This window comes from Leptonychotes weddellii, chromosome 14, assembly GCF_054177405.1.
Source record: "Leptonychotes weddellii isolate Sample4059 chromosome 14, ASM5417740v2, whole genome shotgun sequence".
In the NCBI taxonomy this organism is placed as follows: domain Eukaryota; kingdom Metazoa; phylum Chordata; class Mammalia; order Carnivora; family Phocidae; genus Leptonychotes; species Leptonychotes weddellii.
This window is the reverse complement of record NC_138382.1, coordinates 62,338,406-62,366,148: the sequence shown is the minus strand read 5'-3', so window position 1 is coordinate 62,366,148 and position 27,743 is coordinate 62,338,406. Positions and strand designations below refer to the sequence as shown.

Genomic DNA, 27,743 nt, shown 5'->3' with positions numbered 1-27,743 from the left:
ATTACTCTTAGTCACGGGGGACCCGACTGAACTCAGCCTCTTGCCACAGTGTGACACCCCCCCCCCCCCCGCTCCCTGCCAAGTCCTGACTCTGGCTCATGCCTACTTGTCCAGGTCCAGTGAGTCTCAACAACTTTTGTGTTGATTGGGACTTTGATCTGAACCCGTCCAGGAACTGCGAAGGTCCTGCCTGTACCTGAGAAGAGCTTCTTGAACTTGAGGTCCCACAACTTTTCAGTTGAGCATCAACCCACTGATATGGGTGCTGAAATTCCCTGCGGGGCCTGCCTCTTCAGATCTCCCCAGTACTAGAACAGTTAATGCTGAGTGAAATAAATCAGGCAGCGAAAGACAAATACCGTATGATTTCACTCCTATGTGGAATTCAGAGACAATACAAATGAGCAAATAAAGAAGAAGAAGAAGAAGGGAAAAAAAGGACAAACAAAAAACCCAGACTCTTAAGTACAGAGAACAAACTGGTTGCCAGAGGAGAGGTGAGGGCAAGGGAGGGGAGACAGTACCCTATCTTTAGGAGCACTGAGAAATGTAGAGTTGTTGAATCATTATACTGTACACCTGAAACTAATATAACCCAGTATGTTAATTCTACTAAAAAAAAAAAGAAAAGAAAGAAAAAATCCCCAAAGCCTATGGGTAGCCCTAAGCTTCTGTGGTCGGTGGAGGGAGAACTGTTTTCCAATCTAGGGTGCATGGCTTTCCCACAGGACCTTACTACTAACCCGGTTTGTGACCTTGGGAAGGGGACCAACTCTGAGCCTCAGCCTTTTCCTCCATGAAATGGGGAGACTTAGCCCTCTCCAGCCTAACTCACAAAGTTGGAAGGATCAAATGAGACAACGCGGGTCAAAGTGCTTTGTAAACCGCAGTGAATCAGGCAAACCTATGTTGCACGGGATAATTGGCCTCCCCATAGAGCCCGGCGAGAAGGTGCTGACTCAAGCCTCTGTTGTTCTCCCAGACAGCGTGGACTCATTGGCTGCATGAGCTTTGGGGTGAAGTCCCTCCTGACTCCGGACAAGGTGGGTCCCGGGGACGCTTCTGGCAGGATCATCCCACCAAGGCCAGGGCTAGCACGGGCAGAGGCCTTTGTCTGGAAGCCCTTGGGTGGAGCTTCTGTCTCGCATGCTTCACGACCTGAAGAACAACACTGTTTATCGTCCGAGTGACCAAGGCTTTGGGTCTTCTTCTTGGGTTTGTGCTTGTCAGAGATCAGTTGTCAGGCAGCCCCTAGGCCTTCCAGGGGGCTCTGGGCCTGGTGTCTGGCACACCAGGACGCTGGCAGATCCCCCGGAGTTCTGAGCACTCCTGGGCTTGCCCCGGAGGAGGAGGGCTAGGTGGTTCTCATCCTCTTGACATTATCTACCAGGTCTCGTGTTTTTGGGTCTAGCAAGTGCTCAGGGATGGAGTGAGCAGCACCATCCTCTATGGAGCTTTCCTTTAGACTGAGTGAGGACTCTCTGGAATCCAGAGACCCCTCCCTCTGGGTAGCCAGTTCCTTATCCACCTCTGCATTCCCCCCCCAACCCCGGCCCCAAACTGGAGGCTTTTGAGCAGGGGAGGTGGAGACACTCCTTTCCCACACATCCCTAGAGATGTCCTGGTGGCCTCTGCATGGAGTTGCCAGGTGGCCTGCCACTTTGTGTTCTGGAAGTGAAGTCTGGGATAGGTGGTGAGGACCCTTTATCCTGCATGTAGGTCCCAAATAGCTTCTCTGGCCTGCGGTGCTGGCTTCATTCTCTCTTGGGAAATGCTCCCTGCATGGGGACTGCTCAGGAGCCTTAGGATGCCCACCTTCTGGCCTCTCCATCCCTCTTTCACTCCCTCCCTTCTGTTCTGTCAACATTCATTGGGCTCCTACTGTATACCAGGCAGAGTGCTAGGCCCATCGGAGAGCCTATGCACAGCCCAGTGGGGAGGCAGGCATGCAAGCAGACCGTTGTTCTCCAGGGACAACAGGCTGTGGGAACTCAGCAGAGAGGATGAGCAGCTCTGCCTGGAGCATCAGGGAAAGCTTCCTGGAGGTGTAGGCGTGGCAGCTCCCTCTGGGGCAGGGCGGCTGAAGGGTCTGTCTCTGCAGAGATGATGCTCTTGAGGGAGGCTCTCCAGGGGCTGCTTTTTGAGGGGGGGCTGGTAGCTGCCTGACCTGTGTCCTCTGCCTCTGTCTGAGCATGTCACGCCTTCCCTTGTGACAGGAAATCAGCGGCTGGTACTACCTTCTGGGGGAAGACCTGGGCCGGACCAAGCACCTGAAGGTGGCCAGGCGGCGGCTGCGGGCCCTGAGAGGTGGGTGCGCCCCGCCTTCGGCTTCTGCCCAGATGCGCTGCTCCACCCACCCCCTTGCCTTCCCCCTTCCCTCCCTTCCTGAGGAGTAGCATTGCCCCTGTGTTTTGTGGCATCTGTCACCCCTCGCTGCAGTCAGGGCGGGGTCCAGGGGCTTCTCACGAGCACCTGCTGGAATGCAGGCTGCAGGCAGCATTTGCCCACAACACCTTGTTTTTGTGGTTGGACTTTCCTCGGAGAGGATTATAGGCCTGACCCTATGTGGTTCAGCTCCCTCCACTCTAGCTTATGGAGGTCTGGGTTTCAGGAACTTCCTGCCTGGCTCCTCTGTGATGTCAGGATCAGCCCCAGGTTGCCTTGCTGGCCTTGGGGAGTCCACCTCGATAGGCAGGGCAAGTGGGCCCTGCCATGAGTCCTGAGGCTCAGGTCTCGGATTCTGTGTTCCCTTCTGTTCTGTCCTTCTCACACGCAGACCTGGCTCCTGATACCCTGCTGAGCCTGAGCTCAGGCACCCCCACATCTTGGAGGCCGGCAGTGACCACATGGGCCCGGCATCCTGACCTTGTCCTCTGGGTGGTCTCTGGAATGGACTCTTATGTGCCAACAGAAACTTTTTGACTCTGCTCTGTCATCTTACAGACCCGCTGCTGAGAACGCCAGGAGGTGGGGACACTGAGAATGGGGAGGAATTCAAGGTAGGTGGGGACAGGCCTGGGAGGGACTCACAGGCCTGGGCCCTGCCCTGGGCTCTAACTTGCTCCTGGTCCGTCCGTTGGCCCAGGAGACCCCTAAACAGGACTGCATTTGGGGCCCGAGACTCAGGTTCACTTGGAGCTTCGAAATTCAGCAAGTCATGCATTTTTAAGGGGTTATTTCTTATGCTTTTCTCAGTTTACTCATGGTTATGGCAGCAGTGGTGAGAGAGCCAGGCCCCAGCCCCTGGGGATGGATCTTACTGACCTTCAGTCTCTTGAATCCAACTCTCCCCTTCCCCCCAGGCCCCCTCGGACCGCTTGCTTCCCCTGGCACTGTGGCCGAATCACCCTCCGCTTAGGCCTGCTTGAGGTCAGGGAGCAGCCATGAGGCTGAACCTGAGACCCATGGGCTCTTACTCCACTAGGGCTTTGAATCAAGAGAGGAACCTTCACAAAGGGATTTGGGGGCATTCCCCCAAGTTCATTCCGTCTCTTTGCGGGACCTGGTTTTCTCTAACAACTAAGAGAGGGAGAAGCAAACTGCCCCTGACTGAGACGCCCCTCTGTGCCAAGTGCTGCTATTCCCCACTTTAACCCTCACTCCCTTCTCTGTGGCGGTCCTTACTTCCCCATCTCACAGAGGTCAGGTTCAGAGAGGTTAGGTCACTCTCCTGAGTACCCTGAGCCACACTGCCTCCTGCACGCGGCCTACTTGGGAAGATACGGTGGTGCTGTTTCCCCTGATAATATCTTCCATAGAGGTGTATTATATCCTACAAAATGTTTTCTCTTTCATTTACTCCGTTCGTTCGTTCGTTCACTCACTCACTCACTCACTCACTCACTCACTCACTCACTGTTGATTGAACATTCTCAGGGGCCAGACCCTGGGCTGGGTGCTGGGATATAGCCATGAGCAAGTCGACGTTGTCCGCCCTGTGCAATGTGGTAGTCACTAGCCACTAGCTCTTGAGCCCTTGAAATGTGGTTAGCGTGACGGAGGACCTGACTTTTTCATTTTATTTCACTTGAATTAATTCAAATTCACGTTGCACTTGTCTTGTCACTACCCTGTTGGATAGCACAGTTATTAAGTTATTAAAATAACTTGCTGGTTACTGTATTCTGTGGCTTCATTTGAAGCTTAAAATCTTCTAGCTTCAAGGGCACCTGGGTGGCTCAGTCGGTTAAGCGTCGAACTCATGATTTCGGCTCAGGTCATGATCTTGGGGTTCGTGGGATCAAGCCCCACATCGGGCTCCACCCTCAGCATGGAGCCTGGTTGAGATTCTCTCTCTTTGTCTCCCTCTGCCCCTCCCCCTTCTTGCTCTCTCTCTCTCTCTCAAATAAAGAAATATATCTTTTAAAAAACCTTCTAGCTTCACTGGAGTTGCTGCAAATACCTTCCTCCCTCTCTCTCTACTTCCTGAGCACAGGGAGGACAGTGACTAGAGAGCCCTGGTGATTGTGGGAGTGACATGACATGGACATCAACACTGCAAGTTTCCGGGCGGCTTCATTCTGGATCTGCACACAGGCCCTGACCCGTGGGCACACTCTTCTGAGGCCCATTTGATTTTCCTGGGCTTGCACACTCAGAGATGTCCATGGGACCCAGCACAGTGGGGGTGCTTGTCAGAAGGTGACTTAGTTGGACTGAGGGAGAGCCCCCAGAGGTCCTACTAAACTTCCCCATGGTGCACATGGGGTGATGGAGTCCCAGAAACCTGCGTGACCTGCCCACTGTCATAGCAACCAAAGCTGGGCTGTACCGAGGGCCACTCTCTGGCCTCAAGGACAGGAGTGGCTGTGGGTTTCCCCAGGGATGGTGAGGTGGGTATAAGGGGCGCTGGGCTCACCAGGTACCGCTCTGCAAGGCAGGGAACAAGACTGGGGTTCTGGTCCCAGCTCTGCGTACCCTGCTATGTGACCTTAACCATTGTGGTCCCCAGCTTCTTGAAGGGTAGAATGAGGAGGCTGGGTCATCTGGTGATTGGAATTCCCTTCCTGATTTGCCTTTATGGTCTGCATGTCATCAGATGCCTAATGCTGTTGCCTGGCTAAAGAAACTGACTTTTAAGTAGCTTGTGAATGGCAGGCTGTTCTCAGACCCACATGTTTCATATTCTCCGTTTTGAGATGGGGTGTCTGTGAGTGCAACCCCCTAAGGTGTCCGTGGATTCTTTAGATGGTGTTAGTCCTCTGGATTTGCTACCGGGGACGCTGGGATTTGCAGGGGGCGGTGGCGTTGTTATAGAGGGGGCCGTGTTTTCTGCCTGGGTTCTCTTTCAGCCAGGGGTGTTTGTGAGAACACTGGAATCACAAAGTGGCCCATGGCGGAGAATGCAGCCAGAACAAAGGCGCCCTCTCCCCGCCAGGGCCGGGGGAATACTAACTAGTTGACAGGAATTTTAATATAAAACTCTCCCTCTTCCTTGTCATTCTGAGGTTTCAGGAAGCCTTCAGGCTTATCGTGCAGAGGCACACAGCACAGACAGGGCTTGGGGAGGTGAGAGGTGATTTCCTGCCATTCTTCTGCGGGGCGGGCTTCCCAGGGCGGTCATGCCAGGCTGACGGGGCGCAGTGCGGGCTCCCGCTGCTGGGGGGAGAGCTGGGATTTCATGGGGCGGCAGCCGAGACAGGACCCGCAGCCATGAACCGCTTCAATGGGCTCTGCAAGGTGTGCTCGGAGCGCCGCTACCGTCAGGTGGGTGCTTGGCCCTTTAGGGGTGCCCGGGCTGTCACTGGGGGTCGGGGCTGGGGGCTCACCTGAGCAGGACTTCTCTCCCCACGAGGCCTTCCTTGCCTGTTCCTGCTCCTTGTAGGTTAATTTCAATCTGGGGGGAGGATAGAGGCCGGAGCCGGCCCCAAGGTCCACCCTTTACCTACGGCCCCTCTCTAGGGGCAGACCAGGCCCAGCTCTGCATCATCCTAACCACGGACATGGTGGTGTCCTTGGTGAGGTTATCTAGTTGATTCTCTGTTTTTTTTTTTTAATCTGGGGGCAATGTGGGTTTCAAAAAAGCATCTCAAGCCTGAGATTGGAAGTGGCTGAGCAGCTGGGTTTTGTGTTTTTCCTAACTTTATACTTTCACGAATTTTCCCTACTTCTGATGGGACAGGAATGCCTTGTCCTGCACTGTATGTGTGTGACTCTGTGTGTTCACATGTGTGGCATGCACTTCTTTGTGAGATGGGATGTTTCCGTGTATACGTGCGTACACATGATTTCCTCCCTGGTAGCTGCCATGCCTTGAGGTGGCTCCAGAGCCCATCCTCACAGAGAGGGCTCTGCCTCTCAGCCTCCAGTTCTGGGATGTGGGGCAGGGTGGGAGTGATGATCCCGTAGCCTCAAGGCCTTTCTGGAACTGTGTTGGGCACTTTTTCTTATAAACAAGGAAGGGGGTCAGGGAGGGTGAAGGCAAGGGATGTCCAGATTTTGGGACTGTCCAAGCTGATGGGAGCTCAGGAATGGTTCTGATTTTAAAAGTATAGGAAAGCCCCTCTGTGTATTGTAATGGCCAGACTGAAATGTGGGTCCTGACTCCTGCAGACAGGCAGCCTTAGGGTCTAGGGAGATGCCCAGAGTGGCCTCCTGCACCTTGGCTTGCCGCCATTGGACCCTAGCACCCTGGGACCCACCTGTTCTCCCTGGCATCCTTCCCAGCTCTCAGGGCCCCTCCTGTCCTCCCGGCCCTCCTGGAGCCCAGCAGAACAGCTCCCATGACACCAGCAGCTGGGTGTAGGGTGGTGGGGCGGAGGGCGCTGTTTAGGAGGTGAAGTGTTTGGTCACCTTGGGCCTGTGGGCCAGAAGACAGGCACGCAGGCTGTCAGAGCGGAGCTGGGCATGAGTGCGGGCGGGGCTTGGGGCTCTGGGACTGAAGTTCAAGACAGATCCTATGCTAGGAACCAGCCCAGGGTTTTGAGCACCAGCTTTTTGCCCTTCTTTAGCTGTGGCATTTGAGCATGTCACTAGACCTCTCTGAGCCTCAGTATCCTCGTCAGTGGAGTAGGGATGGTAATGTCCAGTGATGGTGCTCTGCGGGACACAGAATGCTGTGTACAAAGTACCTGCTGCAAGGCCTGGGATGTACATATAGGACATGTTCAGTTAGGGATGGGGATGGAAGCCTAGACATGACAGAGGAGCAGAAAGCAGGCAGGAGGGCAGAGGTGAGATGCCGGCCTGGGTGAAATCTGGGAGCGGTGACAGTCCCTGCCCTGGACAGGAAAGAGCAGGGACCACCCCCAGGAAGGACAGCCTCTGCCAGGAGCTGCCGAGATCTCAGAGTCTGGGCCAGGCTGCTCCCCTTACCTCCTAACCCTGATGCCCCGGGTCACGGAGGAGGGCCGAGAGCTGGGGGCTGCCACTTCCTCTCTTTAGGCCTCGGCTTCCTTCTCTGTGAAATGGGCATATTAAAGCCAGTCCTGCATTCCCCTCAGGGCAGCAGCGATGATCCAGTTCTTTGGGCACTCTCCTCTCAATGCAGTGAGTCTAGTGATGGACAGATCGTAATTCTGCTTCCTTTATGAGGTCCCACCCCTCACACAGAGCCAGGAGGGGACCTTGCTTCCTGGCACCCTTTCCTCTTCCCTTCCTTCCCAGCCCCCAGCTGACTTGGACTGTTGTCTGGGCTGGTTCTTCTTACTGAGGCTGGTGCCTTGGAAGGCAGAAGGGGCTTGGGCCCACAGTCCCGCCTGGACGAGGGGACCAGGGTGTGGGAGGGGGAAACTGTTTTTGCGGGAGTATATTTCTTCTCTCCAGATTCAACTCTGGGGGCCAGTCCCCAAACTGCTAGCCCTGAGCCCATGGGCGCTAAGTCCTGTTTGCAGAGCCAGCATCCCAGGCAGGGGGGCTGTGGCCCTTGCTGGGGTAGGACGGGGTCTAGAAAGGTCTAGAAAGCCTCTGGAATCCCACCTTCTGCCTGGGCTGAGGGTGGGTTGAGAGGCCCCGTGAAGTCCTCACTGGTCGCACAGAGTGGACCGGGCTCCTGATGGCTTCCCTCAGTCTCAGCCTGGGCTTTCCACACTCACTCCACAGTTTGTTTTTCTTTCTTTCTTTCCATTTTTTTCTCTTCCTGTCTTAGCCGCATGTTTTCCCAGAATTCTTATGGGAACAGGGTATTTTCCTGCCCCCTCCCCCTTCCCCTTGTCTGTCAGATTTCCTGTTTTACAAACTCGCTTTGAATCCAGGCCCAGGGCTGGTGGGAAGCAGAGCCTCAGGGACCTCCCCGACAGCCTCCAAGGGCCTTGGTCACCCTGGGTCCCCCGGCCCTCCCCTTCCTCATGCCTGGCCTCTGGGACAGCTGGTAGGTGAATGCCAGGCACCTAGCCTTGAAGAGACAGCCCCTAAAGGAAGGAGACCGGAGTCTCCTGACAAGGCCTCTGGCCCTTGACCTTTTCCAGCTTGCTGAGCTGGCTTCTTCTTCAACTTGCCTGGGACACCCTCCCTTGTGCCTCACCAGGGCCCCCTCCGTGTCCACTTCTCCTAGGGACTCTCTTGGGACCCCAGTGAACCCTTCTTCTGACTTTTCCTCCCTTAGGCCTGTCACTTTCACATACCTGCTCTGAGCAGCCTGGAATCACTCGTTGGGCAGGCAGGGTCTGGGCCTCCTGTACCCCACCCACAGCCGAATGGGCAGTGCACAGAGGGGCCACGTAGCAAGGCTGAACTGAACCGAGCCAGCAGACGGCACTGTACCCTAACAGTTTCCTGCTGCGGATGGGACGGTGCTGGGCTGTCCTCGCGAAGCACTCGCTCGGTTCCTGCCGTGCACCCAGCCTGCCATCCAAAGTCAAACACAAAGAACTGTTCCCAACTCAGTTCTCGTACTTCGCTCCAGGGCACTCTAGTACAGTGCTCCTTTGCTTTGGAGAGATCTGCAGATTCTTGTGGCCCTCTAGGAGCCAGAGATCAAGCCCTCATGCCTCCATACCTCAGCAGAACCTGGCATGCATGCTAGGAGCTTGATAATTGTGTGTTGCTTTGAAAAGAGATCCAGGTGGCAGGGCCCTTTCAGGGGACTTCTGGAAGTAGGGTTGTGGATCTGCCATGCAGGAGGCACTGCGAGGTCAGTGGCTAGTTCAGGTTTTGCCAGGAGGCCTGTCTGTGCCCTTACGTGCCCTCTCCCCTGGGAGTCTTCACTGGATGCCTTGAGGCCCCAGCGATGGACTGCCCTGAGAACCTAGCACTTGTTCCCTGGCCCTCATCCTGAAGTTTTATGTGCGTCCCTGTCTTCCCTCCCCTGTGCTCTGGGAAGGCAGCACCCAGGTGGGTTTTGTCTGTGGGCCCTCAGCGCAGGGCCAGCCCTGGGCCGATGCTCTGTGAACCCCTGGAAGGAAGAAGCAAGAGACCGAGAGTCAGTGGATCACAGGCAAGATGGAGGCGGGCAGGTCCAGGGGGCTCTTTGGACTGGCCCATGTGTCTGCGGGGTCTGAGGAAGACGAGGCTTACCCTTCCAAGGTTCTGTCCATGCTGAGCCCTTCTGCATCAGCCTGGATTTACCTCCTGAGCTCCCAGCCTTCCTGCTTGACTCACAACCCAGTGCTTAAGATGCCTGGGCCAAGATAGGGACAGCAAGGGCTGGCCAGCCTCCTTCTTGGCTCTAGCTCCCTTGGAGAGGAGGATGGCTCTGGGGCAGGGCCCGTGGGCTTCCCGACCCTGGAGCAGAGGCAGCTGCCTTGTGGCTTCTGGGAGTAACGGCACAGGGCTCTGTCCTAGATCACCATCCCGAGGGGGAAGGATGGCTTTGGCTTCACCATCTGCTGTGACTCTCCGGTTCGAGTCCAGGCTGTGGATTCTGGTAAGTGAGCATCTCGGCGGATGCCAGCCCCACTTGCCTGCCATGTGCCTGGCTTCATGTGGGATCTGGAAGGGGAGCCCCAAACTGGAGCAGTGTCCTGGTTTTTCAAAACAAAAGAATAATATTTTTAAATGACCACAGATGAAACGGAGGTTTATGAAAATATATCCACATTTTTTTTTGTTTTTATCAAAATGAAAATATATTTTTTTTCTATTTTGTTTCCCAATCATGTTAACAGGAACTAAACCTACATTTTCAGTAAGGGTTGCATGGGAAAATGAGAGTCATTTATGGACTTCATTGGGAATGGGTATTTTATTCTATTCCAAGCCTGATTAGCACTTAAAAATAGGCATTCCCCTCCCTGTTTTTCACAAAGACTTCTCCTTATCGTGGAGGAGAAGCCAGGGCTTGGTGATCTGGGTGTTCCCCCATCCCCCTGCCCCCCTGTGCCTGCATGGGGACGGGCATAGGACTGGCGCTCAGTGAACGGTGTTGAAGGAATGAATGAAGTGTGTGAGCCTGGCAACAAGGAAGGATTCTCTAGGGGGTGGGAGGCCCTGGGGAGAGTGAGGTGGGACCTGGCTGGAAGAACGGATAGCTGAAGAGTGAGCAGGCAGAGGAGCTGAGGGTGAAGGGGTGCCTCCCTTCAAGGCCCCTGAGAGCCACCAAGGTCGGCCCCGCATTTCGCAGATGAGGGAACAGAGGGGCAGGGCAGTGTGCCCCTTGTTGAGGTCACTGTGGAAGCCATGACTGTAGGCCCCTGGACAGTGTCATGAGCTCCACGGGAGCCCTTGGGTGGCTTTTCTCTGTCCCTGCAGGAGGTCCAGCCGAGCGGGCAGGGCTGCAGCAGCTGGACACGGTGCTGCAGCTGAATGAGAGGCCCGTGGAGCACTGGAAATGCGTGGAGCTGGCCCATGAGATCCGGTGACAGGGGCAGCGGCGGGGGGGCGGGGTGGGGAGGAGGCGGGGAGGCTTTGGGCCTCAGGCTAATGGCACAGCTGCCCCCTGCCCCCTGCCTTGGGCACAAGGCCTCACCCTCCCCTCCTCGGCGCAGCTGTGAGCAATTCATTCTGCTCCTCAGGGACTCAGTGTCTTGGCCTGCAAATGGAAGGTTCAGGCTCAGAGCAATTTTGGATTGCCTGGAGCAAACAGCGGCCAAGACGCTCTCAAACAGACCCTACGGTTCCTGTTGCGGCTCCAGGGTGGCCCTTTCTACTCCAGCTCATTATTTCTGTGACTTCAGAGCTAAGCCTGTTGTTTTTAAAGGATGTGTAGATGTTGCAAATGTTTCAAGTGCATACTTGAAAAATTATTCTTTAGAATGTTTGGGTCCCCTAAGTTTTGGCCCGCTGGAGTGAAACTCTCATGACCATTTTAGGTATACTTCTAGAATGACTGGACGTGGGGTTGCACAGAGGTGGCTTGCTCGCTCCTCCTTGCTTAGACTCTGCCCGTGGCCGACATCACTAGTAGAGTCTGGTACTCTTGGTTAACCTGGCCTTGGCCTCAGGGTCCTTCTTAGCCACTGCCAGTCAGCTAGAGTTGACTGATCTAAGGAACGCTTTTGCTGTCTCAGCTTGAGATGGCCCCTTACCTCCCTTCCTGCCCGACTACTGGGGGCTTCTCTCCCCTCCCCCACCCTTCTTCTCTGCCCTGTAGGCCCCTGCCCTGGCTGACTTTCCCCAAACTCAACTTCTTTGTGTCACCCCCGCCCCCCTCCCCACCCCACCCCCCAACTGTAGGAACTGCTCCAGTGAGATCATCCTGCTCGTGTGGCGCATGGTCCCCCAGGTCAAGCCGGGGCCAGACGGCGGGGTCCTGCGACGGGCCTCCTGCAAGTCGACGCACGACCTCCAATCCCCCCCCAATAAGCGGGAGAAGAACTGCACCCATGCGGCCCAGGCGCGGCCTGAACAGCGCCACAGCTGCCACTTGGTGTGCGACAGTTCCGACGGGCTGCTCCTCGGGGGCTGGGAGCGCTATACAGAGGTGACCAAGCGCGGGGGCCAGCACACCCTGCCCGCGCTGTCCCGCGCCACCACCTCCACTGACCCCAACTACATCATCCTGGCCCCACTGAACCCTGGGAGCCAGGTATGGACAGCCGGTCTTGGGGGAAGGCGGAGGGTATGGGCCCCTGGCCTCGCACTACAGGTGTAGGGAGGAGCCTGCAAGGGGCTGGAAGTGTTCAGGGAGGAGGCGGGGTATGTGTCAGCTTCCCTCCAGAGATGGCTGTTCTGGGGAGAGAGAGCAGATGGGTACCTGCGGCCCAGGACACAGATCCAGGCCCACGGGATGTCACAGGGAGGAAGATTTCACCTCAAAAGAAGGAAGATCTTTCTGCCAGTCTCTGCTTTTTCTACAGTGTGGAGTGGGCTGTGGTGAGAGGGCTGTTCCCCCTGTCACGGGTGGGAACCCAGACACCGCAGATGGCACGGTGGGCCGAGGAGTATGCACACCAAAACGTTGGTCCCATGGGACACTCTGGGGGAAAAGTGTCCCGAGGTCAAATAAGCTTGAGAAATACCCCAAACTCTCCTCCTCTTCTGGGAGATTCCCAGTGCACAGTAGCCTACTCGAGTCTCTGGGGGTGTCTTGCGGGGGAGGATGGTTTCACCCAGCATTTCCCCAATTCCCCTGACGGCACACCCTTTGTGGCGGGCCTGGTAGTGACCCATGGCGCCACCGTCGCCTGGAACGCACTTTGGAACAAGCCACCATCAAGAAAGCTGGGGACACGGCCAAGGGGTTACACTGGATGAACGTTAAGGCTCTGTCCAACTCTTAACATTCTAGAGGATTCTGGAATCTGTAATCCCTCCAAGCACCACCCTCTGCTCCTTAGCCAGGGCTGCTGGGTCTTGTGCCCTGAGGTGCTCCCTTCCTATGGCTAGGCTGCGGGTGAGCAGCCTGCCTAGTTGTCCCTCCCCGTTCCTGGGGCTGAGGTGATTCTTCTGTCTTCTTTTGCAGCTGCTGCGGCCTGTGTACCAGGAGGATGCCATCCCCGAAGGTGGGTCTGTCCTCCGCTGCTGTGCCCTCCAAGCCCCAGAGAGATGTGAGGTCAGCCGTCCGGAACCCCGCACATTGACACGGACTCTCTTTCCCCTCCATACCCGTTCTCCCTCTCTGAACCAGTATCTTTCCTCCTTGGAGCCTGAACTGAGCAGGTAGAAGGGGTCTTCCCACAGCAGTCTAGGAGGTGGTGTTCAGGATTCCGGCATTCGACTGGGACTCATTCCATTTTACTGAGCAACCGATATGTGTTAGGTGCCATACCTGGTCGGGCCCGCTCAAAACAGGGGCATGGAGGGCTCAACTCGGAGTTGCATGATTGTGAACAATCCACGTCCCCTCCCTAAGCCTCAGGGAGTTCAGTTTCTTCATCTATAAACTGGGGCTGACAGTTCCCACCTCAGAGAGTTGTCGGGAGGGGTAAAGGAGAGACTGACTGTGAGTAGGAAGTGTGCCCATGGAGGGAGGCTACACAGAAGATGGCTGTCCTTGAACTGCAAGGGCGTCTCTGTACCCGTTCTTCTCCTTTGGCCTTTGAATCTTGGCCCTGTGTTTTAAGAGCCAAGGGGAGAAGCTGAGCTCAAAACCAGGGCCCCCTCAGGACGCCTGAGATACCAGTCTTGGTGCTGGAACTGGTAGGGCATTCTGGAAGGCCCTCCACGTGCCTGCCGGGGTCCAGCCGACTCAAGTCCAGCTGGTATCTGGAAGGTGGGGACCAGCCTTGCCTGGTGGTCCTATGCTCGAGGCTTTTCTCTAGTGCCTACAGAATGCCTGGTGACTTCCTTCCTTGAGAGGGGCCTTTTCCCAGCCGCTTGCAGACTCACTTCCTTGCCGCCTTCCCCATCCGTGGTGTGAAGTCGATGCTGGCTTGTAGCGGGTACTTGGAAGAATGCCTGGGCCTTTGGGGGTTGGGGGGAAAGGGCTCCCATCAGGCCCAGAGCTGCTGATGGAAGGCATCTGCATTCCCTCTAGGGTAGGCCATTTGGATGGATGAGCCTGGTCTGTTGGAAATGCATCTGTGTTCCTTCTGGAGAGGAGTCTGATAGTTATTCAACACTGAGTTCTTAAAAAGCTTTTAGTCAGCGCATTAGGTTAGAGTGGGGTGTCACTGCTAAACGGTGACTTCATTAAGGCAGGGCCTCGGCCGGCTCATCTCTGAGGACCCGGTGCTGGCCCTGGGGTGTGGCAGACAGCAGGTACTCAGTAGAATTTCAGCCGAGTGACTGAGTGAAGGAGAATGACCCTGGCTGGTTGCTGCTGGGCTTTGAAGGCTGGTCACGGAGCTCAGGAGCTGGAGAGCCTGCTGCTCGCGGTGGGCCGGTGATGTGGGATCGAGTCCTTCTCGGCCTGACACGTGCCTCTCGGAGCCCTCCCATCCAGGGTCCACGTTTTGATTCCCCTCTGAGAATACAGTATTGAGTGAACCAAGGACATAGTCATCTAGGCCACGGAGAGAGAGGGACAAGTAAGGAGATGTGACAGTGTCCACAACAGTGGTAGCTTTTTGAAGGCATTGGATTAAGAACTTGACCTTCCTTCATTTGCTCTTCACAGTAATGGCTGTTTTTGGTATGCAAGGATATCTTGGCTCTTTATCAGCGATCAAGTCTTCACAGCTCCCAGTCCTGGAGTTCAGAGGAAGGGGTGGGACTGAACCTTCCCTTAAACACACTCGGGGTTCTCCAGAGGCCCGGGGCGGTCACCATGGTGTTGACTTCTGCCTCCTCCTCTGGCTGGGCCGCCTGGCCTCCTTTTGCAGGGGCAGGTTGAGCCATCCAGAGTTGAGCGGTGTCTGGTGCCCTTCTGAGGCCTAGGGCGCTTGCTGCTTGTAGTTGACATGTTCCCTGGGGCCGCTGGTGCCCTCAGCATTGTCCCCTGCGCTGCGAAGGGGCCGAGCCTCAGATTCTCCAGGACCAGAGCGGGATGGCTGCCAGGGCTCGCCTTGGAAGCCGGAGCAAAGCTGAGTAATTATTGTGTTTGGTCAGTGGAGCAGGTGATGTGGGGGTTTGGACCAGGGGATGTTAAGGTGGGAAGTCAAGGAGTTTGACTTCACAGAGCTCAGTAGCTGGGTTGCAACCCGGGCTGGTTTTAAAAAAAGGTACTTCAGAAAATCCATTTTGGAGAGCCACGCCCACTTGCCACAAGTTATCCAGGGGTGTGTGGAGATGGGGCTCTCAGGTGTGACCGCTGCATATGTTGGGTCCATCTTGCTTTATACCTTATACTGGTCGAGTATCCTCGGGCAGGTCACCCAGTGCTCAAATTCAAGTGTCTTGTCCAGCTCAAATTCAGGGCAGGTCTGGAGACACAGGATGGGTTCTTTCAGCAAAGAGGAGAGGCCTGGCAGCACACACACCCCTCTGGGGCTGAGGTCGGGGGCCAGATCAGAGGAGGGGCTGTGGAACTGCTTCCATGCATCCATCCTCCCCGGTCCCCGCTCCCTTCCCCAGCCCGTGGGCTCACATTCTTTCTACTCTTCTCTAAGCCACTGCTTGAAGAGGCAGGAAGTGGTTTAAGTTATTATGGTTTGAGTCCTGCCCTAAGATATGGCTGTGATGGCTGTGATCGGTGGTCACTTGTGATGGGGATCTGGCTTGTTTTTCTCACCCGGCTCGGTGAGAAGGGGCATGTGGTGGGCGGAGGAAGTAAGTGTGAGATCTTCTGAGCTGAGTTTTTCCTCTGAGGCCAGGGACCTCGCGTTGGTGGGGAGCTTCCCCCGAGATGTAGCTGGACTCGGACCACCTGTTCACCCCCTGGCTGCTGGGCCTTGGGGGGTGGTGGAAGGATGCCTGGGTCCTGGGACGTAGGCCAGGCATTGGGGTCAGTTGCCCACCTAGCAGCAGGAGCCCCCCCAGAGGCGGCCCAGGTATTTACGGAGCCCGAATGCAATGCACTTGGCCTCCTACCTGCTTGCACCCAAGAATCCCTGACTTTTTAGCTACTCTGTGTCTTGCTCCTCTGCTCAGTGGACAGGACCCAATAAAAACCTGCATGCTATCTCTTGTTCAGCGTGGGGTTTATGTCCAGCAGCATCCCCTTAAAGAGGAACCCCAGCCCTGCAGCCTTCTGCTCTCTTCCCTGAAGTGTTTCTCTCTCTCTCTGTCCTTTTTCTGATTAGAATAGAGTGTGAGTTGGCCAACCAGAGTACCTTCTGACTTCAGTGAAGCCTAGGATTTTCAGAGTCTGTGGGGCACCTGATTAACTTGCTTTTCCGAGTAGAGGACCACAACAACAAGAGCCACATTAAGTTAGCAGCTAACCTTTGTTGTGCACGTACCAGATCCCAGGCGTTGTTCTAGGGCTTTCCTTGAGCATCTCCCTGAATCCTCACAGCAACCCAATGAACTTGGTACTGTTACTGCAGCTGAGGAAACCAAGACTCTAAGGGGGGGAAGTGAGTGGCTGAAGGTCACCAAGCTAGTAAGCAGAGGAGTGGGGACTGGGCACAGCCATACGGCCTCAGAGCTCGTGTTCTTTCCCGAGAACTGGGCTAGCAGGTGCCACTCCTTATTTTAGACTGACGTAGGTGGAGCCAGGCCGCCCTGTGGCTAATAGAGGGCAGGCTCCAATACAGCCTAGGAAAGTCCTCTGTCTCTGCTACCACTGGACCTCCAGGCCCTCTGTCCGTGGGACCTGGAAGGCGAGGGAACAGGTGAGCTACACTGGGCACGCAGAGGGAGCCGTGGGGCTTGGTGTCGGTGTGTCTGACACCCAGGGCTGTCCAACCGACCGATTGTTCTATGTGGGACTGTGGGTCCGGTGAGGTCAGATCTTCTGATTTCTCAAATATGAGAGAAATTTCCTGATTTTGAAAAGCACGAGGCCAAACTGATAGGTCTGACTCGGGCACCAGACACGAGATGGGGACTGCTGCCTCCATCCTAGTTGGTGGTTCCTGGCTCCATCTGAGTCCCAGAGTCGCTTCTTTATGGGTCAGTAACTCCCACTAGAGTGTGAGGGATTTCCCTGCGGCCTGAGAACCTTCTGAGGCCTCCCTCTGTGTTCAGTAGCTTGCATAGGGCCTGGCATGTAGCATACACGGGCTGACCGTGTCTGTGTTCTCTCTTTCTGCAGAGGGGATGCCTTTACGTGGAAATGCCTCATGGTCCCCCATTTCTGTTCCCCAGAATCAGGTAGTCCCAGTAAAGGGAAGTCCTACGCAGGCCTGGGGAAGAAGTCCCGGCTGATGAAGACAGTGCAGACCATGAAGGGCCACGGCAACTACCAGAACTGCCCGGTCATGAGGCCGCACACCCCTCACTCAAGCTATGGCACCTACGTCACCCTGGCCCCCAAGGTCCTGGTGTTCCCGGTCTTTGTTCAGGTGAGCTAGTGGTTGGCCCCAAGGGCTCCCTCGTGAGATGAGAAAGAGGAAGGTCCTTCACCCCAGGATCATTCCAGAAGGGTTCTCTTTGGGGAAAGAAATGACTTCAGGTGCTCAGGCTTCTGGGGGTTATACTGAGGGAGCAGAGGTTTCCAGGGGAGGACCAGGAGAGCGGGGGCAGGGAAGCCGAGCAAAGAGGGGCTCTTCTCCCTGCCCCCTCTCCCAGTTTTCCCTTCCTCTGGGGACAGGGCAGGCTCACTACAGTTCCTAGTTGGCATTCCCATGGGGCCTGCTTGCTGAGGCTTCTGCTCTCTGGCCCATCCAGTGGTTTGTTGTTTGGAAATGACCGAGGGAGAGCCTTGAAGTCTGGCGTCTTATCTGGTCTCCTCGGTCTTAGCAAACGTGTCTGGCCAGTATTAGCTGGTGGCCTGAGACTCATTTCCATCCCCCTCTCCTACTTCTCCCTCTGCTTCTTCCTTCTCTTCCTCTCCATTTCCAAACCTCTATGGCTTCCATCCCCCAGACGCCATTAGTGTGAACACATAGGTGTCTTTTCTGTGTGCATGTACACACTTCAGAAGGAAAACCGAGCAGCCTCCTAGTGCACTTTTTCTATCCTTTTGCCTTTTTTAAATGAAAGTTGCAGCAGGAACGTTCCCCGCGTACACTAAATACTCTCCGAGCCTTTGATCTGTAGCAGCTGCACACTACTCTAGCTCACGGACATGTGTTTATTTAACTAGCTCTCTGTTCAGATAGACTTCTGTCTCCTTCCTTTGCTATTGCAAACAACTCTGTGATGAAAATCCTTGTGCATGAATTGCCCCTTTGATTATTTTCCTTGGGAGAGAGGCCTGGAAGTGACATGACAGTGTCATGCATCATAAACATGTCAAAGGCTCTTTATATATATTGACAAATGGCTTTCCAGAAAGACTGTGTTAGTTGGTCCTCTCATCAGCAACCTAGAGGAGACACAGTCCCAGGGGCTTAATTTCTGACCACGCCTTCCCTGTGCATGAACCTCTGGTGGGTGACACCCCTTTCCTCAGATGGCTCCCGCCTTTCTTTTGGTCTCTTCTCTTTCTCAGGACGGGACCACAAAGCTCTTGGCATCCACAGGAGTTATTTTTCATTTTCCTTTTAAAATCTTTACAGAAAATGAAAACTCGTTTTCAGAAAGTTATAATAACGTTTAAATTGTAAAGTACATAAACCCAAAACGGCCTAACAAATACACAGTTGAACCAATTGTAAAGCGGGTGTCCACTGAGATAAAGCTGTAGGCCGTGGCTGCCACTCCAGAGGCCAAACGTTTCCTCCCGATCCCAGTGTCCTCCTCCCTGCTGCGCCTACCCACGAGCTCGACTTCCTGATAGTCATTTCCTTGCTTCCCTTTACTTTGATCACCTCTGTGTGCTTTCCTGGAGAACGTGTTTTGTTTGGCCTCTTCTGGGGCCTTGCTTCTTTCACCTCACATTCTTCGTGAGATTCATCCAGGGGCTTGTACGTAGTGGACATTTGCTTCATTATCTTTCTTCCAGCACCTTGCTTGGTGTCGGGTACCTAGAAGCCATGTTATAAATATGCATTCACCCAGGATAAGCCCTGCTGGGTCATCCAGATCTTAGGGAGCTTTCTCTGGGCTGGGCAGGGGGCAGGGGCTCCTGAGCGGGGACGGGGGAGGATGATAGGGTGGGTGAGAAGTTTGGGTGAGAATTGGTCCCTGGGGACTGCTTGCTGGGAAGGAGTCCCTTAACTCAAGCGTGTTATGCATGTAGAGCAGGGACCGGCCTGGCTCTGAAGGGACCAAAGTGACCATATCTGGCATGAGGCTCTCAGGATCTGGGGCCTGGCAGCAGGGACTTTCCCCGTGAGGCTGGAATGGGACAGATGGAGGAGAGTGGGGGCTGGGGGGGCCCCCCGGAGCCCAGCGGAGTCGGGGAGCTCGGGGGAGGACTGTGAGTGCCTAAACGTGTGGTTGGACTTCCTGCCAGAGCCTGGCTCTTACAGTGGGGCTTGGTGGGGAAGGTGGCAGCAACAGTTCCGGCCAGGACAAGAGCATCTGTCTTTCTGTTTCCACCTGTGTGTGAGGGGGTGTGTGGGCTCCCCGGGGGGGGGGGTGGTGCTGGAGGCTTCTTTCAGTCAGTCGAGAGGGTTCTCTGTGGCTGGCTCTGGCAAGCTGCCTCCCCCCACACCCCATCTCCACTGGGCCTCTCTGAACTGCCTGCGTTGTGTTCAGCCTTTAGATCTCTGTAACCCTGCCCGGACTCTCCTGTTGTCTGAGGAGCTGCGGCTGTACGAGGGGAGGAACAAGGCTGTCGAGGTAAGGCTTACACGTGTGGCTTCACCGACATCCTCCAGGCCCCTAACTTTTCTCTTCCTCATGGTCTTAGAGTTGTACAGTCTCGGGGTAGAAAAATCCTGAAGTCTTCCACCTCCATCCCCGTCCATCCCCCTCCTTACCAAATGGCTACCCATCTTGTTTTTGTACATTTCCAGTGATGGGGAGCTCACCACCTCTCAAAGCTGTTTAGTCCATCTTTGATGGTTAGAAAGTTTCCCCAGCCCCACAAGACATCGCATTGTTTATCCCAACTTCCTCTAAGGAGCAGGAGAGGTGGTAGTTTACCCTGGCTGTGATGAATGACTTCGTAGGTAAGAAGATTGGAGCTATTAGCCAAAGAGAATTTTTGAAGGAGCGTCAGTTACTCAGGTTTTCCGGGTCTGTATTAACCCAAATCCCAAATCCTCTTCTAAGGAATAAGTCTGTGATTTCTTCTGGGCTCTCGCTCTGCCAACAGAGGCCTGGGTGTGGAGATCACGCCGTTCTGCCTGGGAGCTGGCCTCTGTTCATCTCTAACTGGGGGAATTTCCCTCCCCCCACAATCCCCAGAGTTGGCTCGGGCCTGTGAAATCTACTTGACACCAAAGTTGGAGCCCTGGGATCTGACTGGCCTATCTGGGGGCTTGCTGCTGATCAGGCCGGCCGTGGGGCTTGGCTGAGCTGAGTGGCAGCTTGTGGGTAGTGCAATGATCTGGTTTGTTCTCCTCTGAGCCAGTGGTGGTGTGTGTCTTTGAGGCAGCTGAGGTTAGCTGATCTCTAAGGGCCCGTTCAGCCTCAGCGTTCTGGGACCTTCTGTGTAATTGTGGCTAAGCAGGAGGCTGCTTTTGTTTTTTCTCGACAAGGGGACCAGAACTCGTGTGTTGCAAAGGAGCATTCTCTCTTTCTCCCCGGGGAGACCTCATGCTTATTTCTACCACATGGGCATTGCTCACTACATTTCTGGACTTCCTCTTGAGGAGCTTTCTTAGGAGCTTTGGCATATCTTCTGAGTTGCCTCTGAGAGAGTAAAACTTCATCTTGGTGGGGTGGTTTGAGTTTTAGGAACAAGAAGTCTCTTGGAGCCGGGCTTGATGAGTAAGTGTGTGATGGAGCTAAGTCAGGTGGCCAAGGGTCAGAAAGTGAGGTGTGGCTACAAATTCACAAGACCCAGAAGAAGGCAGAAATGGCAGCAATCCTGAAATACACACGTCTGCCTAAATTTGCTCTTTTGTTTGTCCTCTCACCATTAGGTGCTCAAACACCGAGCACTTACTGTGTATTCTCACGGTGCATGCATTTTACATAGTAGATCTTAAATTAGCTCCTGCAGCATCCTCATGAGAGGCCCGGTTGTCCCCATTCTACAGATGAGGAAGCTGAGGCTCCAGTGAGATTAACTGGAACCCAAGGGTCTCAAGGCTCATTAGGGACAGAGCCAACTTTAGCAGTTGGATCTCTGGCTCAGCACTGCTTTCTCACGCTGCCTCTGGCATGTTTGTTGAAAAACAGACTGGCAAGCACAGACTGGAGCCATAGCCTGATTATATTTACAGTCTGTCCAAAAAATCTTTGTTTAGTGGATCTTTGGAGTCTTAGAACTAAGATATCCCTTTTGAGGATTGAAGGAAGTGATTTGAAGACAAAGTAAATATATTTCTTTTTTTTTTTTTTAAAGATTTTATTTATTTATTTGAGAGAGAGAATGAGAGACAGAGAGCATGAGAGGGAGGAGGGTCAGAGGGAGAAGCAGACTCCCTGCTGAGCAGGGAGCCCGATGCGGGACTCGATCCCGGAACTCCAGGATCATGACCTGAGCCGAAGGCAGTCGCTTAACCAACTGAGCCACCCAGGCGCCCTTTTTTTTTTTTTTTTAAAAGATTTTATTTATTCATTTGAGACACAGAGATACAGAGAGAGAGAGAGAAAGCATGAGCAGGGAGAGAGGCAGAGGGAGAGGGAGAAGCAGGCTCCTCGCTGAGCCAGGAGCCCGATGTGGGGCTCGATCTCAGGACCCTGGGATCATGACCTGAGCTGAAGGCAGACGCTGAACCATCTGAGCCACCCAGGTGCCCCAATATATTTCTTTTTCATGAAATATGCTGGGAAGCCAGTACATGGATCTTGGTACCTTCAGGTCAAAAATATGAACCAATTCAAGAGGTACTTGGATAAGTTTGTAGGATTGCCGTATTGGTTGGGCCCTCTGAAGTCGTCCCTTCTGACTGCTTCTCTGTAACTTTCCAGCTGAAGGTTTTCCAGCCAGTTTTTGATCTGCAGAGGCAGCCCCTCCAGGCATAGGTTTTGTTACTTGGAGAGGGCTAAATTGTCGAAAGTTCTCCCTTACCCGTAACAGAAATCTTTATTCCTGGAATGTTCTCCCCTTGTTCTTCTTCCCATCTCTTCTCCGAGCATGCTCCAGTTGGCTAATGTCTGTGAGCTGATGCAGTCTCATACTGGGCTGCCCCACATCATACCCCCTCCCAGAAGTCACACACTTGAGTAACGTGCCCTGAGATCAAATCAGCATTATGGCGGAGCCTCGCTTACACGTTCGAACAGTAGCTGTTGAGTATCTATCATGTAGCCAGGCCCTGCACTCAAGGTCACAGGGGAACTATGGGGCACAAGATAGACACACCCTTACTTTATGCACTGACTCACTGAGTTTACCATTAACTAAAGCACCAAGGTCTGCCTTTAGGCAAGATCTCCAGAGAAAGCTCAGTTAGGGCTACCTGGGAGAAGTGAACCTCCAAGTTGCAAGGATTTCCTAACCAAGCAAAACCCTTGAGCCTCTGGGAAAGCAGATATATCCTTGGAGCAGGTGTGGGGAAGGTACCTGGCGGCTCCCATGGCCTGTTGTGGAAGTCAGCAGGTAACTGGGCCTTGGAGATGGGCATCACTCCCCTGTGGGCCGCTGCAGCTCCTTCTGGATGCTGGTGACAAGGGAGAGGGGCCCACCTGGCACGCTTGCCCCTCTGCCCTGCCTCCAGCTGCGTGCCATCTCTGTCCTTTCCCTGACCCGAACCTCGGGAAATTCTTCATTCATGCCTTAATCACTTCCTGTCTAGACCACATTCTCAGCTCTGGGAATTGGGGCCAGAGCGGTGGCCTGCAGCTTTTCTCACCTTGCCCATGGTTCTTCCCTGGTTGCCATCCACCTAGCTCTCTTGGAGCCTGGGACATTTTTTGACATTTTACGTTCCTGACAGCCTGCCCCCCGCTGACCCTTCCCTGGCCAGCTTTCCTATGGGTCCGGAGGTGACCGCCAGATTTCTTCTGATTGGGAAAGCCTGCAGGTTTGCTCAGAGAGTCAACCCCTCAGATCCTTCTCAGCTCTCAGATCATTTTCTTCCCCTCCCTTAGCTTTACTTTGGGTCTCCTTTGCTTTTCTGTTTTGGTCCCTGCTTGGATTCTTTCACATTCAGGGGCAGGACAGCTGTAGGCTTCTTGCTACCTCTCCATATTAGGGGAGCTTTGGGGTCAGCCAGACCTGGGCAATGTCCCTGGCTGTGTGGCCTTGGACAGGTCACTTAACCTCTCTGAGCTGCAGGGCCCCATCTATAAATGAAGGCAGTGATGTTATTTACAAGTAAGAATCCACTGAGCAGAAAGAAAGAACTTAACAGATGGGGACTTCTTTTAGGCTCTGTTGGGTCAGGACTGTGGTTTGGAAGGGGTCTGGAGAGAGTCACTGCCAGGATCCCTCCCAGCCCACGGTTCCAGAGCTCTTGTGTTTGGTCCCCCTTGGAGAAGCTAGGGCCCCTGAGAGCCTCCTGCTCCAGGACACCCCTATTATCCCTGTGGCCCAGCTTCCTTCCTTCAAACCTCTCTGCGCTGTGCTCAAGGTGCCAAGGGGTCCTTTGAAAAATATGTATATATTTTTAATCACAAAACTAATAGACTCTCTTGTCATACAATGCAAATTAAACAGAAATATAGGAAGTGAAATTCTGCTCCCCAGCGAAGAGTGTGGTATCTTAGACATTTAAAAAATGTACACATTTACAGTTTTATTTTACAAAACTGGATTATGTTGTAGGCATTTTTGCACATTGCACTCTTTGGCTTACATAGTGCAATGCGGGCACTCCGTGGGCGGATTTCTGCCCGCATTTCTGTCCACAGAGCTTTACTTTATTCTTTTAATAGTTGCATAAAATTCTACCATATGAAGATAATTTATTTTATCCATCCTCTGTTGATGGACATCTGTGTTCTTTTCTTTTTTATCACAAAGATGCTGTTGAGAACATCCTTACAGTTTCGTAGAGGTGGAGTTGTCAGGTCATCTTAACAGCTGGAGAGCTAAACGTCACCATGTTAACTTTTGAAACTTTAGCAACCATCCCGCACACACTCGCTGTGGCCTTTGGGGGTGCACGCCAAGCCCTCTGGCTGACTCTTCTTACCTCAGAAGGGATGAAGCGTCAGGTTTGACACCTCACAGGGAAGTTCACATAATTAATAACACTTTGTTTTCTTTGGAGAATCTAAAATTGGATTTCATTGCTTTTAACTAAAGGCCACTGCAGGATTTACAAAACAAAGAACAGTGTAATCTTTAGTGGCATTACGGGATCAAGTGGATTTTTTTTTTAGCATGAAACTATGCTGAGCATGCCTGTTGGTTTACCTGTAATGTCTAAAAATAGCATTCTCCTTTTATTTTTGGAGTGGCTATATATATGCATAAAAGAGATACGAGTTACATACATGTCTGTTTTGGAGCGGAAGTAACTGGCTTTTTCTCAGACCAATCTTGCATTAATGCAGTTAAAATTATCCTCGAGGAATGTGATAATAAGACCTCACACTGCACGATGCTTCAGTTCACAGTCTACACGGGGTTCGTGAAAGAAGTCTGTGAGAGACCTGGGCAGGGATGCTCCCCGGTCCATAGAGACGAGAAAACCGAAGCTGAGGGTTCGGGGACCCTAACCACGTGTTCGTGGCTCCCCAGTGGGAAGCGTCAGGACTTCCGACTCCAAGGGCAGTGCTCTTTCAGCCAGACGTTTAGAGGAGAATACAAGCAAATGGGCCAACATCCCGCAGCTTGAGGGTGGCGCCCAGCCAGCGGCGCTGGGCTGGAGATTCCAGGGGCTTGTAGTCAGGAAGATGGCCTGGCTGGGGGTGGGCCGTGGAGAGGCCTGCAGGGGCCACCTGCCGTGGAAGGTGAGGGTCGGATTTTATCCTATCCCCCGGCCCCCCTTCCGCCCGCTGTGATCAAGAGTGGAGGCATAGAAAACAGTAGCGCAAAGGGGAGGTCCTGGTTGCAGATCGCTTCTCTGTCCTTGGCGGAGGCCACACTGAGAGTCTGACCCTCGCTCTGCCCGACATGACGAGGACGCCTTACCTGGACCTCCCAGGGACGTTGTGGCTCCTGGGCTCTGGGCCAGCAGAGCAGCTGGTTCAGCATGCTCTGTCGTGATGCAGGTGACGCTCTTTGCCTACTCGGACCTGCTGCTCTTCACCAAGGAGGATGAGCCGGGCCGCTGCAACGTCCTGAGGAACCCCCTCTACCTCCAGAGTGTGAAGCTACAGGAAGGTAAGCGTGTGCCCCAGAGGTGCCCTGGACTCCCGCCTGCTTGCCCCGAGGCCCACATCCGTGCTGCCCGGTTTGGATTCTGCCCCTCCGGCGGCCGGGCTGCCAGCCATCAGTGGGGCATCTGAGCATGTGCGCTCGGGTCAAGTCCAGCCCCCCGGGGGCCGCGGGGCTCTCGGGCACGGGCATTCTGTGCTAGGCTGTATGCCCTGAGCGTTACTGGGATGTTTCTGTTCCAGACCAGTTTCAGGGAGGCGGTGGAGTGGAGTGGGAAGAGCTTTGGGCTCCGAGCGACCCGTGTTTCGATCTTGGCCCTGCCCCTCACCACCTGTGATCTTGGGCACATCCTACTCAACCGCTTTGAGCCTGTTGGCTCACGTGTGAGTGGGGCTCCCGATAGGTGGTTGTACAGATTCAGTAAGGTCGTATGCAGAGGGCCCGGCCCACACCGGGTGCCCCGCGCTAGCCGGCTGCCGGCCCTCTCACCACACATACCCTGGGCCCGAGCGCGCTGCTCCTGGCCCTCCCGGCTGTACCGCGGAGCTGGGGTGCGGCGGAGCCTGAAGCCAGTGTCTCCTGCAAACTTTCCACGGTGCCTCCGCCACTGGGGAACGGGAAGCCAGCTGGGAGTATCTGCTGAGCGGTTTGGTTTGGCGCCTGAAGTCTCTGCTGAACGGGCTTGATTTCCTCTCCCAGATTATGAAAACAACAACAGATCTGTTTGAGCATGGGCGACAGGGGCAGAGAGGAAAATATTACCCGGCGAAAGAATTCTGTTTTGACGGGTTTTGCTCCAGGAAAACTTCCTGCCTGTTTGCAGACCCGTCCTGTGTTCCCGTGTGTTGGGCGCCCCCGCCGTGCTCCCTCCTTAGAAACCCAGGAAGTGTGAGAACCTCCACTCTGGCTGCCCCACAGGGAGTCACTTACAACGTCTCCTTCTCTGCCTCGAACTTTCTCCTGCCCACCGACCAGGGTGGCCCCTGAGGGGAAAAAGCAAGTCACCTGTCTGGGGGCCGGCCCCTCCCTCGGGGTGGCGGGGAGCAGCCCCTCTGAGCAGATTCAGCTCTGACCCTGGCTCCCCGGTGCCCACAGGAGGGGGCAGGTGAGAGCTACAGCGGACTCTGCCCTGGGCTTCCCTGCCCCTCCCGGTTTCCCTCAGAACCAGCTTCCCCTGCAGCCCCGTTCTCCTCTCCCTGCCACCCCCCCGCACACCTACTCACACACACACTCACACTGTGTAGTCCCTTCCTCTCTGGGCCTGCCCACCCCAGCTTAGACACTCGGGACCCAGGCAGGGGTGGGGTGGTCGGTAATATGTGTTGACTGATTATAGGAACCGAACCCTTACTCAGTTGTGCTCATCACGTTCATCACTCAGGTCTGGGGCCACAAGCCCAGAACCCTCATCCGCTCAGCCTCCTGCTAGAAGGAGGGAGGACAGAGAAGAGGGGCTCAAACTGGCTGTGCTTTGCAGAGGGGCTTGGGGTGGGAGAGAAGAGGACAGTGGAAGAGCTGAGGGTAGTAGCTGGGAGTTTGGGGTCCGGGCATGGAGAGCCAGTGTGACTTTAGCTGGCCCTCTCCATTATCTGGGCTCTGGTGTCTCAGACTGTGAAAGACAGGTTGGGCCAGCCCTTCATGTTCTTTCCCAACCCTAACATCCTCACACGGAGCCTGAGGGTCGTGAGATGCGGGACAGTGCCCAAATGTCCTACCTCTACTCCTTGGGGTGGGGTGGGGGGCTCGGCTGGGAACTGGTTGGATCTTCCCCTCCTGGAGCCCTCAGACCCAAGCCTTGAAGTCTGAGTCAGCGTGAGCTCCGTCTTCCATTGGGTGGCGGCTGGTCAGAGTGGCTGGTGTGGGGCCTGAGGTGTTGCAGAGAAACCTTCCAGATGCTGAGCTCATGTGAGCAACAGCCTTGTGCAGGCATGGCTTCCTGAGCTGGAGACCACATCCTCTCCCTGCAGATGGTGGGCTGAGGGTGGCCAAGGCCAGCACTCCTCAGGAGAGATGACCACGGCCATCCGAGCCTACGGGGTTGGCTTGAGTGTGAAGGTTGTGTATGCAAGTATGCATGTATCCTGGACTTGCTGGGACGGTTTGGTGCAGATGGTTTGGTGCAGATGCGTTGTCTTGCCCTTCCCCGGCAGTGTCAGCCAGCAAACTGAACATGGCTCCCCAGGGACGTGGCTCAGTGACACTAAGCACTCAGATGCATGTCCCATCCTTTAGGTTTTCCTCCAGGCATCAGTAGGGCCCCTGCTTCCTCCCCTGCCTCCGCTCCCCTGAGACAGGCTTGTGGGTCCTGGGGTTTGCAGAAGTCCCATGTCCCCTTCTCCTGCAGTTGGGAGTTGGAACTGTGGGACCCAGTGTCCTGAGTCCTGGTGCCCAGCTTCCGGCCCGTCTCCCTGGCACCCCCAGACACCTGCCGCAGCAGCGAGGGCCCGAGTGAGGCTTTTAAGAGATCCATGTGGGGCCTCAACTGAAGCTTCTCTTGGCAGAATGGGCTCTGATGAGTGTTGCTCATGCCTCTCAGGTGTGTCCTTTTCAAGTCAGCATGTTTGGAAAGTTCCGTTTGGGGCAGAGAAGATGGGAACGAGGCGCACACGCGGCCTTTCCTGTGGGCTGGGGCTGGTGAGGGCTTTTCTCCCAGCAGGGGAGAATCTACCTCACCCGGGGACTGACGACTCCCATGTGTGACTTGCCTGAATGGAGCTTAGCTCTCTGGCCA

General features: G+C 54.7%; 1 protein-coding gene across 6 annotated transcripts in view; it reads left to right on the top strand.

The window, feature by feature from the left end:
- Nucleotides 1-27,743, top strand: part of RGS3 (regulator of G protein signaling 3) — a 117,577-nt gene that overhangs the window by 25,497 nt on the left and 64,337 nt on the right. For 4 of the 6 annotated variants that reach the window (XM_081803402.1, XM_081803404.1, XM_081803403.1 and 1 more), the window contains 10 exons: nt 983-1,043; nt 2,217-2,307; nt 2,944-2,999; nt 9,721-9,802; nt 10,627-10,732; nt 11,551-11,902; nt 12,779-12,818; nt 16,948-17,144; nt 19,387-19,470; nt 24,907-25,018. In XM_081803402.1, coding sequence (XP_081659528.1) covers nt 983-1,043; nt 2,217-2,307; nt 2,944-2,999; nt 9,721-9,802; nt 10,627-10,732; nt 11,551-11,902; nt 12,779-12,818; nt 16,948-17,144; nt 19,387-19,470; nt 24,907-25,018 — 1,181 coding nt within the window. Of the gene's footprint in view, nt 1-982; nt 1,044-2,216; nt 2,308-2,943; nt 3,000-5,546; nt 5,707-9,720; nt 9,803-10,626; nt 10,733-11,550; nt 11,903-12,778; nt 12,819-16,947; nt 17,145-19,386; nt 19,471-24,906; nt 25,019-27,743 lie in introns of those variants that run through there. The other 2 variants (XM_081803405.1, XM_081803408.1) reach the window with 1 other exon arrangement.